Consider the following 13,508-nt stretch of genomic DNA (forward strand, 5'->3'; position numbering starts at 1 on the left):
CCTGTGTCCCGCTGCGGCTCGCAGGTGGCACGGGGACAGCAGGGTCATCGAGAGAAGGCAGGGGGACGTCACCTCGAGATGCAACGCCGCTTCTTCCAGACCTAAAGCCATCGCCCGGGTGCCACCAAACTGCCCCAACTGCAGGGCCCAGCCAGCACCTCGGGGTGCCCCACGTGTTGGGAGCTGGGGGCTGAGCCAGCATGGGGTATGGGCACGGACACGGGCACGGACACGGACACGCTTTCGGGTTGTTTTGCCTTTGTAACGGCCGGGAAGGAACTGCTGCACCACCCGCCGCCTCCGCTGGCTCCTTTTGTCCAAAATGCCCATTTCTGGTCCCAAAACAGCCCAAGGTTCTGGCCCTAAAAGTGGGCTGGAGTGCGCCAGGTCAGGGTGGCAGCCCTAAAACTGCCAGCACGTCACTACGGGAAGTGGGTGCTGGGCACCCAAAGGGGACAGGTGGGGACACGTGTAGGGACTCCTCCTCACAGAACTGGGGCGAGCAGGGGTAGCCCCCAAAGGAAGATGGAAGTGGGGAGCAAAGCCACAGGTGAGGTAGGAGTGTGGTCTGAGGGTGCCCTGGGCTGGGGGTGCCAGCAGAGCTGGTCCCACATCAGCACCCTCTGCAGTGCATCCCCTCAGTGTACCCCAACCTCCTGCAAACCCACCTCCTATTCATCCACCCCCACATACCACTATGGCACAGTGCACCCCCACGCCCCCCAGCGCACCCTCATACTCCAATTCCTCCTTATCTCCAGTGCAGCCCTATATCCTTCATCTCCCCAAACCTCTCAGTGCACCACTATATCCCCCATGTAGGCCTAAGCTGCGGTGTATCCCCATACCCCCAGTGCCTCCCCACTTCCCCCAGCTCATCTGCCATACCTTCCCATAACCCCATATCCCCTGTGCACCCTCGTGACTCCCCCCACATTCCCCTTCCCGTGTCTCCCCATATATCCCAGCACACCCCCAGCTCTCTCCACACTTCCCATATCCCCGGTGCACATCCCCATTTTTGAATCCAGCCCCCTATAGGCTCCATATCCCCCAGTGTACCCCCATATCCCACTTTACCCCCTCATATCCCCCACTGCACCCCCAGGAACATCCCAGAGCCACCCATATCCAGCGCCCCACATATCCCCCTATGCACCTCCATATCTCCCCAAGCCTCCGGAAACCCCCCAAAACACCCACGTCTCCCCATAACCCCCAGCACTCCCTCACATCCCACCATAGCTCCCATATCCCCCAGCGCACCCCCATCCCCCCACCGTGCCCCCGATTCCCCACCCCCAAAAGGCACTCCGATGCTTTTTGTGGGCGTGGCCTAGATACGGGGGCGTGGTCTGGTTAAAGGGGGCGTGGCCTACTTTAGTGGGCGTGAGCTAACCAATGGGTGCCGCCTGGTTGGGGGCGTGGCCCGAGGAGTGGGCGTGGCCTGGTGAAGGGGCGTGGCTTGATACGGCGTTGTCCTCCCTTTCCGTCGCGCCGGAAGGGGCGGGGCTTAGCGGAAGTGGGCGGGGCGTGGGCCGGCGGGGCCTGCGGGGCTCGTGCAGCCGGCGGGGCTGCGGTACGAGAGGCGATGGGAGGCTCCGAGGGGTGAACCCGTGGTGCGTAGAGGGTGACAGCGGGCTCCGAGAGCGTCCTGAGAGAGCTGTGGGTCGGGAGTAGGCTCTGAGAGGGTTCGGAGGAGGCTATGGGGTTGCAGCAGGCCCTGGCGGGGCCCTGAGGGACTCTGAGGGGTTCTCAGGGGGCTGTGGGCCTGGAGGAGGCCCTGTGGGTGCTGTGAAGGGGCTCTGAGGGAGCTGTGGGTTGCAGCAGGACCTGAGATGAGGGAATGCAGGCTCTGAGGGGCTCAGGGGGCCTGGCTGGATGGAGAGGGGCTGGGGGGGGGAGCTCTGCAGGCAGTCCCTGTGTCCCACAGCAGCCCCTGGCCCCACAGGGAGCTGTTCCTACGCACAGAGGTAGCAGAGGGAGACCTGGGGAGCACCCCAGGGAGTGGTCACTGAGCCTGGCACGAGCTCTGTCTCTCTCCTCACAGGTACCAAGTGAGCTTTGGCCTCTCTGCTTCCCACGCAGTTGATGCAAACCCAGAACACCCCGGAGCCGTGCCCACCCCTGGACCAGCGCTGGCTGAGGGGACACGGGGCGGCCGCTGGGGCTTGGATGCAGCCTGCGGGGCTGCCAGCCTCCGAGCCCGCTCCCAGAGAGTGGACCCTGCGCCAAGGACGGCCATGGAGAAGATGGCCAGGGTGAGCACGGCCCTGGGGGGCAACACCCTGACAGGGCGCACCATGTTTTGTCACTTGGACGCCCCTGCCAACGCCATCAGCGTGTGCCGCGACGCAGCCCAGGTGGTGGTGGCAGGCCGTAACATCTTCAAGATTTACTCCATCGAAGAGGAGCAGTTTGTGGAGAAGCTGAACCTCCGTGTGGGCCGCAAGCCCTCGCTGAACTTCAGCTGCGCCGACGTGGTGTGGCACCAGATGGATGAGAACCTGCTGGCCACAGCTGCCACCAATGGCGTGGTGGTCACCTGGAACCTGGGCAAGCCATCCCGCAATAAGCAGGACCAGCTGTTCACCGAGCACAAGCGCACTGTCAACAAAGTCTGCTTCCACCCCACCGAGGTGTATATGCTGCTCAGCGGCTCCCAGGACGGCTACATGAAGTGCTTTGACCTGCGCAAGAAGGACTCTGTCAGCACCTTCTCCGGTATGAACCCAATCTCTTGCTTGCCCCTGTGCTTGCCCAGAACCATGAGGAGGGTTGAGCATGAGACCTGTGCCTGGAGCCGGCAGGGGGGGAGCTGAGAGGCTTTGGCTGCTCAGTATGGGCTTAGTAGGGCTCATTGGGACTGCATCGGGCCCTCCTTCCCTCTTCTCAGGGCTGGGGGACTTCACGTCCCTCCCAGCAGCAATACTGCCGAGGTTTTTCAGTTCTTAGTTGTTAGCACTGCTGGAGCTGTGTCCCACTGCACCTCAACTTCTCTCCTTGCTCAGGCCAGTCGGAGAGTGTGCGTGATGTGCAGTTCAGCATCCGCGACTACTTCACCTTTGCTGCCACCTTTGAGAATGGCAACGTGCAGCTGTGGGACATCCGCCGGCCCGACCGCTATGAGAGGATGTTCACAGCCCACAACGGCCCCGTCTTCTGCTGTGACTGGCACCCCGAGGACCGGTGGGTACAGAGTCAGGCCCTGCCAGCTGCTCAAGCTTAGCAGCAGAAAGCCTTATAAATGGGTTGGAGCCTTCCAGAGCAGAGCAGGCTCTCTGACCCCAGCCTCTTGCGTTGGTGTTGGAAGATAGAAACAAGTTTTTCTTGAGGATGGAGAAGGGGCTAGGAGGAGCTGGGAGCCTGTCAGTTGAGCATGGTTTCAAAAGTGCAGGGCCTTACTCTGAGACAGGAGGGAGAGGTGCTGTCTGACCTCGCTGTTTGAGAGCAGAGGGTACATGGGTACATCTGTGTTGTGGGCACCACCCGTCCTACTGTCCAGTGTCATCATCTTCCTTCATCCTTCTCTCAGGGGCTGGCTGGCAACAGGCGGCCGGGATAAGATGGTGAAGGTTTGGGACATGAACACCACACGGGCCAAGGAAATCTACTGCGTGCAGACCATCGCCTCTGTAGCCCGGGTGAAGTGGCGGCCGGAGTGCAAGCACCACATTGCCACCTGCTCCATGATGGTGGACCACAACATCTACGTCTGGGATGTGCGGCGGCCCTTCATCCCCTCTGCCATGTTTGAGGAGCACAAGGACGTCACCACGGGCATCGTGTGGCGTCACCTCCACGACCCCTACTTCCTCCTGTCTGGCTCCAAGGACAGCACCCTTTACCAGCACATCTTCAAAGATGCCAGCCAGCCCATCGATCGGGCCAACCCTGAGGGGCTGTGCTACAGCCTTTATGGAGACCTGGCCTTCGCAGCCAAGGAAAGTCTCATTTCCTCTGACTCCAACCGCAAGCCCTACATTGGGGACCGCCGCCACCCCATCTTTTTCAAGCGCAAGCTGGACCCCACAGAGCAGTTTGAGTACATCTCCTCCTCCAGTGCCCTCAGCGTCTTCGAGACAGACGTGGAAAGTGGCAGCATGGACTGGTTTGTGCACACTGCCAAGCAGTACGCACTGGCTGGCAGACCCCTGGCCGAGCTCTGTGACCACAATGCCAAGGTGGCCAAGGGCTTGGACCGCAACCAGGTGAGCATGGGTGGAGGTCCTGGCTCTGCTATTTGGTCCCTTTGTCCCTTTTTTGCCCTGAAGCTGTCCTCGGGAGTTTTCACTCAGCCCTAGCACAGATCTGTAGTGCTGTTGCCCACAGCAAGCACAAATTTCTTTCTGTGCCCAGAAACTTGACGTCCCCATGGACCTTCTTAGCTTGGTAGATTGACAGATGATGGAAATCAGGGGCTGCTTTTTAAGAGGTGAAGTCTTGACTACAGCTCTCATACACAGGTGGCTCAAACGTGGACGATGCTCCGGATCATCTACTCCAGCCTTGGCACCGTGTCATCCACCAACCTCAATCACAGCATGGGGAAGGGCAGCACTACTCTCCCGCTCATGAACAGGTAAGGGAGCAGCTCCACAAGCAGCAGAGCAGAACCCCAGCTTCAGTCCCATGCTGCTATGTAGGATGGTATCATCTGAGTGCAGCTGTTTCCCATGTAGGTGTGAGAAGAGAGGGCCAGCCTGGCCTCAAGCCTTGTGGGCTTCTGCTGTTGTTTCCTCTGTCTGAAACAGGGTATGAAGCTGGCTGCGTTGGGATTTGGGGATGCAGAACCCTCCCATCCCCCCAGTCTTGCTGCAGTCAGAGAGGTCGTCGTCTTCTGAAGGGAGAGGACAGCTCCTCTCTGTTTGTAGTTCATGGGGTTTGGAACTTCATTGTGTGCTGATGAAGCAGGAAAACTTGTTTTTCCTCTTCCAAGTGACATATGAAAGTGAGGAGTGAGGGCTCCTAATTAGTTCTTAGAACTGAAAGGGCTGGGCTCCCTGGATAAGCAGCAAAGACTCCATAACTTCAAACACTGACCTGCCACCAGCCAAGTTCTGCAGCCAGGCAAGTCACTGCCATCACCTCAAAACCGCAGATCCAGGCTGGAAAGCGTGGCTCTGTGTCAGCTCCTTTCAGTTCCTTTTCTGTCCTGGTGGAGCCTGTGAGCAGCGATGCATAACAAATAGAGCATCATGCAGAGAGGCAGCTCTTATTTACCCACTTCTAAGCTGAATGTAAACATCAAGAAATGGAGTCAAGTGTCTGCTCAGCTCTGAAGTTGCTTAGGGAGACGCCTCTGTGATGGGTGCACGGAGATGCCAGACAGGGAGAAAGGGCTGTGCTAACAATTGTGGTGGATTGAGGTTTTTAAGTTATAAAGTGGGGACAGCTGACTTTGCCCTCAGCAAGAACTACCATGTCTTTTTGAAATGCCAGCTGCAGACATACAGCCAGTCTGTATGCTGTGACTTTTAAATTAAGCAAGTGGCCTCTCTTGTAGCTTTAACCTGAAGGACATCCCCTCTGGGCTGGGCAGCGAGTCAAGGCTGGATCGCAGCAAAGGAGAAAGCCGCACAGAAAATATCCTCATGGATTCCTCCTCCACTCTGATCAACAACGAGGGTAAGGTTTATGGGGTGGGCACAGTCCAAGTCCTGAGGCTGTTGCTCAGGTCATCACTGGTGGCACAGTCCTAGCCATAGGTGGCTCTGCTATGGGATAAAGGGATGAAATTATCCATGTATCCTGTAACGGGGGTCTGCTGATGCTTGGGCACATCCTTGGGGTGTGCATCCCCCCGTGGCCAAGGGTGATGTGCTGATTTCTCTCTTCCTGGGCACACAGACAATGAGGAGACAGAGGGCAGTGATGTCCCTGCAGACTACCTGCTGGGAGACGTGGAGGCAGATGAAGATGACCTGTATATGATGGACCACGAGAACCCACACGGTGAGCGAGAGCTGCTCCTGTCCTTTGTCCATCCAGCTGGATCTTCACCTGTCCATCTGTACTCATTCCCCATGGCTTTCCTTGCAGCAGAAGAGCAGGAGTACAGCCTTCCCCAGGAAGCCTTCCCCCTGCGCCACGAAATTGTGGACAACCCATCAGCCCTGGACCACCTGCAGGACAAGGCTGACTCCCCACATGTCAGCGGCAATGAGGCCGAGACGGTGTCCCTGACACCCGTGGAGTCCTTCTCCCTCATCTCCATCTCCCACTCGCTCTATGAGAACCGCCTGCCCTCTGACTTCTTCAACCCCATTGTGCGTGACACACTGCTCTTCTACGCCGAGCAGGGGGACGTGCAGACAGCTGTGTCTGTGCTCATTGTGCTGGGAGACAGAATCCGCAAGGAGATCGATGAGCAGACCCAGGTACCCAAAGGAAGCCCCTCTGCAGCCCCTGGAGTGGGTGCCCTCTGCCTTTTCCTCACTGTTTTTAATCTGAGTCCTTTTCTGGAAGGTTCTTTCCAGCGCTGGTGCAGCAGCTTGCTGATGTGGGAATAAGCTGGGGCTCTGTCTCTTGGTGCTGGGGTTGGGATGGTGTTGGAGAGCTGGCACTGAGCTGTGTGCACTCATTCCCAGGAACACTGGTACACCTCCTACATCGACCTGCTGCAGCGCTTCCAGCTCTGGAACATCTCCAACGAGGTGATCAAGCTGAGCACTTGCCGTGCCATCAACTGCCTCAACCAAGCCTCCACCACCCTCCACATCAACTGCAGCAACTGCAAGCGGCCCATGAGCAACAGGGGGTGGATCTGTGACAGGTGAGGGCTCGGGAGCAAGAGGGACCAGAAGGAGGGGGGGGCACAGCATCAGGCTTTTGACTCACCCCTTCTCTCCGGCACAGGTGTCGGCAGTGTGCCAGCATGTGCGCTGTGTGCCACCACGTGGTGAAGGGGCTCTTTGTCTGGTGCCAGGGCTGCAGCCACGGCGGCCATCTGCAGCACATCATGAAGTGGCTGGAGACCAGCTCACACTGCCCGGCAGGCTGCGGCCACCTCTGCGAGTACACCTGAGCCCAACAGCAGCACGGGAGCAACAGGACTGTGGGGGCTGGGGAATCGGTGCTGGGAGGCTTCTGCTGCAGCAATGCAGCCTTCAGCCCTCCCACCCCTCTCTTTGTATTTATTTCTGGGGGCAGCCATTTTGTACTGAATTAAACCCAAAGCTGAGCGCGGCTTCTTGTTGCGCTAAACCCTGTGGGGGCCACCTCCCAATAGGCTCAGCCGTAGCCCCTTTAAGGCATGGCCCCTTTAAGGCGTGCCGCCTTTAAAGCGTGTCCCTCGCCGGATGCCGTAGCGTGATGCGGCGCGGTGCACGCCGGGAGCTGTAGTCCCGGGGCCGCTGCCATGGCGGCAGCGCGGCGGATGTTGGCGGTGCTGCTGCCCTTAACCTGGGCCCGGGCCCGGCTCGCAGGCGATGCAGGCGGTTGGTAAGGGCGGCCGGTAAGGCGGCATGCGCTGCCGCTGCTGCTGCTGCTACCGGGGCCGGCACCGAGCGCGCTCCCGTTGCAGGCAGGCGGGCGATGTGCCGGAGGAGCAGCGGTGCACGGTGTTGAGAACCGACGGCTCCATGAGCCCCGCGATCTTCCTGCAGCGGTACGGGCGGCTCCGGGATGAGGGAGGGGGGAGATACGGCAGGGTGAGAGGGGCAGCCACGCTGCCCTGGGGTGGGTCTCAGCTCCCGGTGCCCGCTGGGGACCCCCCCGGTCGCGCTGCTCTCTGCCAGGTTCGCCTTCTCCCAGCCCGTCATCCTCCGCGGGGTCACCGACAACTCGGTGAGTGCCGGGGACGCAGGGTTGGGTGGCAGCGAGGTGAGCAGCGGCAACGGGGTTGGTGATGATTTGGCTTGCAGGCTTTTCAGGCCCTCTGCACCCGCCAGAAGCTGCTTGCTGCCTACGGGGAGAGCCTGGTGCGGCTCAGCACGGCCAACACGTACTCCTACCGCAAAGGTGAGGGCACAGAGGGGGCTGTTTGTCTCCATCCCGCTATCCCCGCAGCTCCCTGAGCTGTCCCTCTGCCCGCAGTGGATGTCCCCTTCCACGAGTACGTGGAGCAGCTCCTGAAGCCACAGGACCCAGCAGCACTGGGCAGCGGTGGGTAGCACAGCCCCTGTATGCACACAGCTCCAGCACCCATCCCTCACTGCTCCTCACGGCTCCGTGCCCCTCCCCTTCCTTCAGACACCCTTTATTTCTTCGGGGACAACAACTTCACTGAGTGGGGATCCCTGTTCCAGCATTACGTGCCACCACCTTTCCGAATCCCGGGCACCAGCGGAGCCTACAGCTTTGGGATTGCAGGTGGGTGCTGGGCTGGGTGTGGGGTGTGAGCAGCTCAGGGCTGGCACAGCACACGTTTCACCCCTTAGGCTCAGGCTCTGGTGTTCCCTTCCACTGGCACGGCCCCGGTTACTCTGAGGTGATCTTTGGCAGGAAGGTGAGCACTGCTCACAGGGAAAATAGGGGTGCATTGAGGGATCACTGAGGGCTGAGCCTCCTTGCTGCATTCCTTCCAGCGCTGGTTCCTCTACCCACCCGATAAAACACCTCACTTCCACCCCAATGAGACCACGCTGGCCTGGCTTCAGCACACCTACCCCACGCTGCCACCAGAGGAACGCCCACTGGAGTGCACCATCCGGCCCGGGGAGGTGAGTCCTGCAGCAGCTTCATGCCCTCCTCATCCTGCTGTAAAGTACAGGAGGGCAGAGGGCTGCCTCCTCAGCCCCAAAAGGCACTTTTCATGTGCTCTCCTGCAGGTGCTGTATTTCCCTGACCGCTGGTGGCACGCCACACTCAACCTGGACACCAGCGTCTTCATCTCCACTTTCCTGGGGTAGTGCCAGTGCCTACATCCCACTGTGCCTGAGGACTGCCACCAGCATCCCTGTATCATCCCAGAGCATCCCGTGGGCTTGGGACCAGGGCAGTGCCAACAGCCACCCCTCAAACCCTGGTTTTGGGACCAAGCATCTGAACTGTGGTTTTTAACTGGGTTTTTTGCACCCGCTTGGATTAAACTTGACACACTGATGTAATGCTGCAGGTGTTACATCATCCCTGTTGCCACAGCTGCCATGAACCTCAGCCCGCCCCGGCAGGGTGGGTCAGGCATGGGGGCTGCTGCTGCCCTTTGCTGTACACTGGAGCAGCCTTTTCTGGGTGCAGGGGTGGCCAGCACTGAGCCCAAGGCAACAAAAGGGGGATGGGAGCAAACAGCCCCCAGGTCCCAGCCACAGTCAGTGGGCTGCTATGTATCTCCACACCCCAGTCACACACCTTCCAGTCTCATCCCTGGTGCCTCAAAGGATTGGCTCAGGTTGACCTAGGCATAAAAAAGCTCAAATGCATCAGCACAAGCGCCCATGACACGCCTGGGACAGCTGCCCCTCCAACTGGACAGTGGACCCTGCTCTCCCCAGCCCATGGCATAAAGGTTCCTGAAGCACTCGAGCTCTTTCCACATTTATTGCTGAATGTTTTTTTGTTTCATTTTGTTTTAATGACATTGGCAAACTGTCCAGAAAGCACTCAAAAGCCAGGCAGGCTGCAGGCCGACCACCCAGCAATGCCGATGCCACCCCACACTGCAGCCTCAGTCCAATGCAGGGTTGGTGGTTTTCTGTTTTGTTTTTTCTTCTCAAAAGGGATTTCATTAGAAGGAAAATGAATCTGGTCCCAGAAACCAGCACCAGGGCTGGCAGGGGAGGGTATATGCAGGCAGCCACCCCTTCCAGCCTAGGGCCAGTGGTTTCCTGGAAGCCCCAGAGCAAGGCAGGATAGGCAGAGAAAACATCTCCCACCCCAGCACATGGCTATTTACAGGAACCAGCGAGACATGACCCTGTCCCCACAGGTGATGGAATGGGAAGAAAACCTATGTACATAGGGAGGGGATGTGGCCAGAGCAGTGCAGGGAGCACCAGCACTCACCCCAGGCAGCTCCACGGGGCGTGACCTTTGGAGATTGTCAGCATGGAGGGGTCCCGTCTCTTCCCTCGAAGTGATGATAACACTGTTGGGCCTTTCCTGCCCCCCCCCCCCCCCCCCAGCAGCCAGGGCTCCCCCAGCATCACACTCCCACCCAGCTGCTGCAGTTCTGCAGGAAGGGGAGAAGGCGATGGACCCTCAACTCAGCACTGCTGACGGGTCTCTGGGCACCCAGAGCAGAGGGGGACAGACAGACAGGGAGTAAGGCATGGTGCCAGTCCAGCACGAGCAGCCTGCAGCTGGGGTGAGCCCACAAGAGAGGGAGCAGCATCACCCCTCGGCCATCAGTAATCTTCCACCCAGCCGTTCTCCGAGATGAAGGCATCGATCACCTCCTTCATGGCAAGGTTGGGGATGAGCTGGTCCTGGGTCAAGGGACTCCGCGTCACAGGATCGAAATGACCCACGCGCTGCAAGGGAGGTGGCCAGGAACCGGTTACACTGCGTGCCTGGCCCCAGGCCAGCAGCATGGAAGGGGGGGAGGAGGGTGAGGTGCAGCATCTGAGCCCAAAACTCCCCAGTGCTGCCAGGGGAGGAGGCAGCAGTGCAGAAGAGCCCACATCTCTGCAGTACCTGGAGGTGTTCCTCTATGTCCTTCCTGTCGTACGTGATCCCGCTGGGTGTGATGCAGGGCTCTCTCATCAGCTCAAAACTGATCTTCCCGCATAGGTAGTCAGGGATGTCACGCTTCTGGCTCGAGTGAAGCAGAGCTGGGTTAGGTTTGCAGCAGCAAAAATAACAAAGGGCTGAGAGGTGGTGGTGAGGACGCAGCCGTGCAGAGCATCAGCTCAGACAGAGGAAGATTTAAATCCATATTGGCAGCAGGGACAAAAGCGGGTTCCTGCAAGCAGTCCTGCCCAGAGGAGAGCAGGGAGCATGTGCAGGAGTACACTCACCTTCCTCTTCTCATCCACCTGAGAGAAGAGTTCATCCATGTCTGCCAGGTACTTGTCCTGGAAGAGGAACCTTTATTGAGTGGGGGCGCAGCTCCATGTCAACAAGCTGCAGGCAGGGAGCAAGCCCACACTTTGTGGCTGCTCTGAGCACTTATTGCCCACAGAAGGGACCAATCCCACAGCATGGGCAGGGATTCGGCCACAAGTTCAGAGCCAGATTCTTTGTTTCACAGCCTCTGGTTCCCACCCCTCCAGGCTGATCTGCGTGGCAAAAATGATCCAGCTTAAAAATAACCATCCTTTGCAGGGCTATTTTTATCCCAGGATTAGTCCCCTGCTCCAGGACACCACGCAGACCTACAGGCAGCCACGAGCTGCTCCCATCACACAGCTGTCGAGGAATCACGGGCATGCAGCTGGCAGGGCATGAGCAGCAGCACCACTGCCTGGCTGGGACAGGAGGGTAACAGCACAGGGGAGAGGAGAACACACGAGGGGGATGAAAACCCTGTGACAGCAGCTCGCGTGGAGCCAAAGAGAGGAGGGAGCAGCACCAGGGAGGCTTTGGGGAGCCCTGCTTCCCTCCTGCCTATTGTGCCCACACAGCCACTCACGTGTTTGGCCTCAATGCCAGCCAGCTGAACACGGCCCCGGCTCTCATCCACGTTTTCTTCTTGCTGAGCCTTCTGGCACTCAGCCAGCTCCCTGTGACAGAGGCATTGGTGAAAGCACAGAGCAGCAGCAGCAGCAACAAGACACTGCTGCTGACCCAGCCCCAGGGCTCTGCACACTGCAGAGGGTGGGGTGCTGCACTCAGAGCCACAACAGCCTCATGGCACACTGAGATCCTCCCAGCAGCTCGCGGCTTCTCCCACCTCCTGTCCCACACACATCACCCCCACCTCGGAGCTCAGGAAGTCAAGTGGAACAAGGGCTGCCGTTACCTTTCCTTCTCAGCCATGATCAGCCTGGTCAGGTAAGAGTGCAGCTCGTTCTCTTGGTTGATCCGCTTCTCCTCAATGCTGTTCCAGCGCTTCTTCTTGGCGATGCGCAGCGCGCTGGGGATGTCATCCCCAAAATTCAGCCGCTGCTCCTTGGCGAGGTTATAGGCTGCAGTGGGAGGAGGGGGGAACAAAGCAGATCTGAATCCTGTGCCACACCATGGGGACGGCCCTCCCCTGGCCGCTGCTCACCTCTCTGCAGGTTGGCGATGGCCTCGTCGTAGTTCTCCATCTCCATCTGGCACTGCCCCAGGAAGAAGTGAGCCTTGACTGATTGCCCATCCAGCTCCAGGGCCCGCTTGCAGTCGGCCAGTGCCTTGTCGTGCTGCTGCATCTTCAGGTAGCACAGCGCCCGGTTGGTGTAATACACGGCCACCAAAGGGTTCCGGTTCTGCGGGGCAACCACACGTCACCTCCCTGCCCACGGGGATGCCATGGGGAGCAGCCGGGTGACAAAGTGACGGGTGTGGGACAACAGAATGCTGTCACCCAGCCTTGGAATGCCAGCTCAGCAGGGAAGGGACAAGCTAGGAGCTGTAGCTCCATAGGGAGGTGCGGGGGGTAACCTGGCCCCACAGCCTTACAGCCACCAGTGGGCAGGAGACAACCGGGAGCCCTGAGAACAGGGACCTCTGGGAAGGAACACCGGGGGGGGGGGGCAGACAGACAGAGCCTTGAGCAGGGGGATGCCAGGGGGTGAGAGAACAGGGCCCTGGGCAAGGAGACACCAGGTAATGACACAGCCCCGGACAGAGGGACACCCGGGAGGAGGGGAAGGACGACAGGGTGTTGGGCAGGGGGGCACTGGGGTGTGGGGGGGGCAGGGCCCTGGACAGGTGGGCATCGCTGGGGAGGATAGGGCCCGGGATAGGGGAACACCGGGACGTCGGGACTTGGGACGACCGGGTGGTGGGAGAAGACGGGGAAGCCCGGGAGACACTCACGATGGCGCGGCCATAGGCGGCAGCGGCCTCGGGGTACTTGCGGCCGCCGAAGAGCCGGTTGCCCTGCTCCTTGTGCTCCTGCGCGCTGTGGCTCTTCTCGGGGCTGCCTCCCCCCGCTCCCGGCCCCGCGGCCCCCGGCCCGGCCGCACCGCCGCCGCCCTCCCGCTCCCGTTCCTCCTTCCCCTTCATGGCCCGGCCCGACCCGGCCGTTCGGGGCCGGCGGCTCCGCTGCCTCCGGCCGCGCACTGCGACAGCGCCGCCCCGCCCCTCCACTTCCGGGGCGGGGCTTCGACTGGGGGGCGTGGCCTCGAGAGAGTAGTGGGCGTGGTTAGATCAGTGGGCGTGGATTGATTATGGGCGTGGTCTATGAACTGCGTCGATCCTCTCGGTGGGCGTGGCCTGAACGTTGTGGGCGGGGAAAGGGGCGGGGCTTGTTCTGGGTTCCCGCCGGCGCGCTGCCCCCCTCCCGCCCCCGTTTTCCGCCCCAGTAACCCATCCCCGGGTTCCCTCTTTCTCGCATGAGCGCTGCCCTAATTAACTCAGCGGGCAATCCTTAATTAACCCCAAATTAATAAACCCTCACCCCCAAAGCACCCCCCAGGGAGGGGCCGTGTGCAAAATATTTATTTCTACTCCAAAAAAAAGGGAGGGGTGGGCGGGCAGCT

The 13,508-nt window shown here is 59.9% G+C and overlaps 3 protein-coding genes across 7 annotated transcripts; 2 read left to right on the forward strand and 1 right to left on the reverse strand.

The window, feature by feature from the left end:
* The first annotated feature begins 69 nt into the window (after positions 1–69).
* Positions 70–7,189, forward strand: WDR24 (WD repeat domain 24). Of its 4 annotated transcripts, none has more exons than XM_090151881.1 (10): positions 70–205; positions 2,051–2,724; positions 3,012–3,189; positions 3,536–4,211; positions 4,467–4,582; positions 5,507–5,628; positions 5,851–5,955; positions 6,043–6,380; positions 6,591–6,775; positions 6,859–7,188. In XM_090151881.1, the coding sequence occupies exons 1-10, from the start codon at positions 201–203 to the stop codon at positions 7,025–7,027; spliced, it is 2,568 nt and encodes an 855-aa protein (XP_090008007.1). In that variant the 5' UTR covers positions 70–200; the 3' UTR covers positions 7,028–7,188. The 4 variants fall into 4 exon arrangements, with proteins under 4 accessions (XP_090008007.1, XP_090008008.1, XP_031451182.1 ...); XM_090151882.1 differs by lacking the exon at positions 70–205 and adding an exon at positions 413–550; XM_031595322.2 differs by lacking the exon at positions 70–205 and adding an exon at positions 1,498–1,619 and having other exon boundaries at positions 6,046–6,380; positions 6,859–7,189.
* A 33-nt stretch (positions 7,190–7,222) lies between these two features.
* JMJD8 (jumonji domain containing 8) lies at positions 7,223–9,050 on the forward strand. 2 transcript variants are annotated; one of them, XM_031595353.2, is made up of 9 exons: positions 7,223–7,443; positions 7,526–7,609; positions 7,740–7,788; positions 7,866–7,962; positions 8,038–8,106; positions 8,194–8,313; positions 8,382–8,449; positions 8,529–8,663; positions 8,772–9,050. In XM_031595353.2, the coding sequence occupies exons 1-9, from the start codon at positions 7,361–7,363 to the stop codon at positions 8,850–8,852; spliced, it is 786 nt and encodes a 261-aa protein (XP_031451213.1). In that variant the 5' UTR covers positions 7,223–7,360; the 3' UTR covers positions 8,853–9,050. The 2 variants fall into 2 exon arrangements, with proteins under 2 accessions (XP_031451213.1, XP_090008009.1); XM_090151883.1 differs by lacking the exon at positions 7,740–7,788 and having other exon boundaries at positions 7,308–7,439.
* A 411-nt stretch (positions 9,051–9,461) lies between these two features.
* Positions 9,462–13,108, reverse strand: STUB1 (STIP1 homology and U-box containing protein 1). Its single transcript, XM_031595350.2, has 7 exons — positions 12,844–13,108; positions 12,092–12,290; positions 11,843–12,008; positions 11,513–11,603; positions 10,899–10,955; positions 10,576–10,692; positions 9,462–10,412 (listed from the first exon to the last, which is right to left on the reverse strand). The coding sequence occupies exons 1-7, from the start codon at positions 13,030–13,032 to the stop codon at positions 10,287–10,289; spliced, it is 945 nt and encodes a 314-aa protein (XP_031451210.1). The 5' UTR covers positions 13,033–13,108; the 3' UTR covers positions 9,462–10,286.
* Positions 13,109–13,508: the final 400 nt, after the last annotated feature.

The sequence above is a fragment of the Phasianus colchicus genome, chromosome 16 (genome assembly GCF_987193195.1).
Source record: "Phasianus colchicus chromosome 16, bPhaCol1.hap1.1, whole genome shotgun sequence".
Taxonomy (NCBI): Eukaryota; Metazoa; Chordata; class Aves; order Galliformes; family Phasianidae; genus Phasianus; species Phasianus colchicus.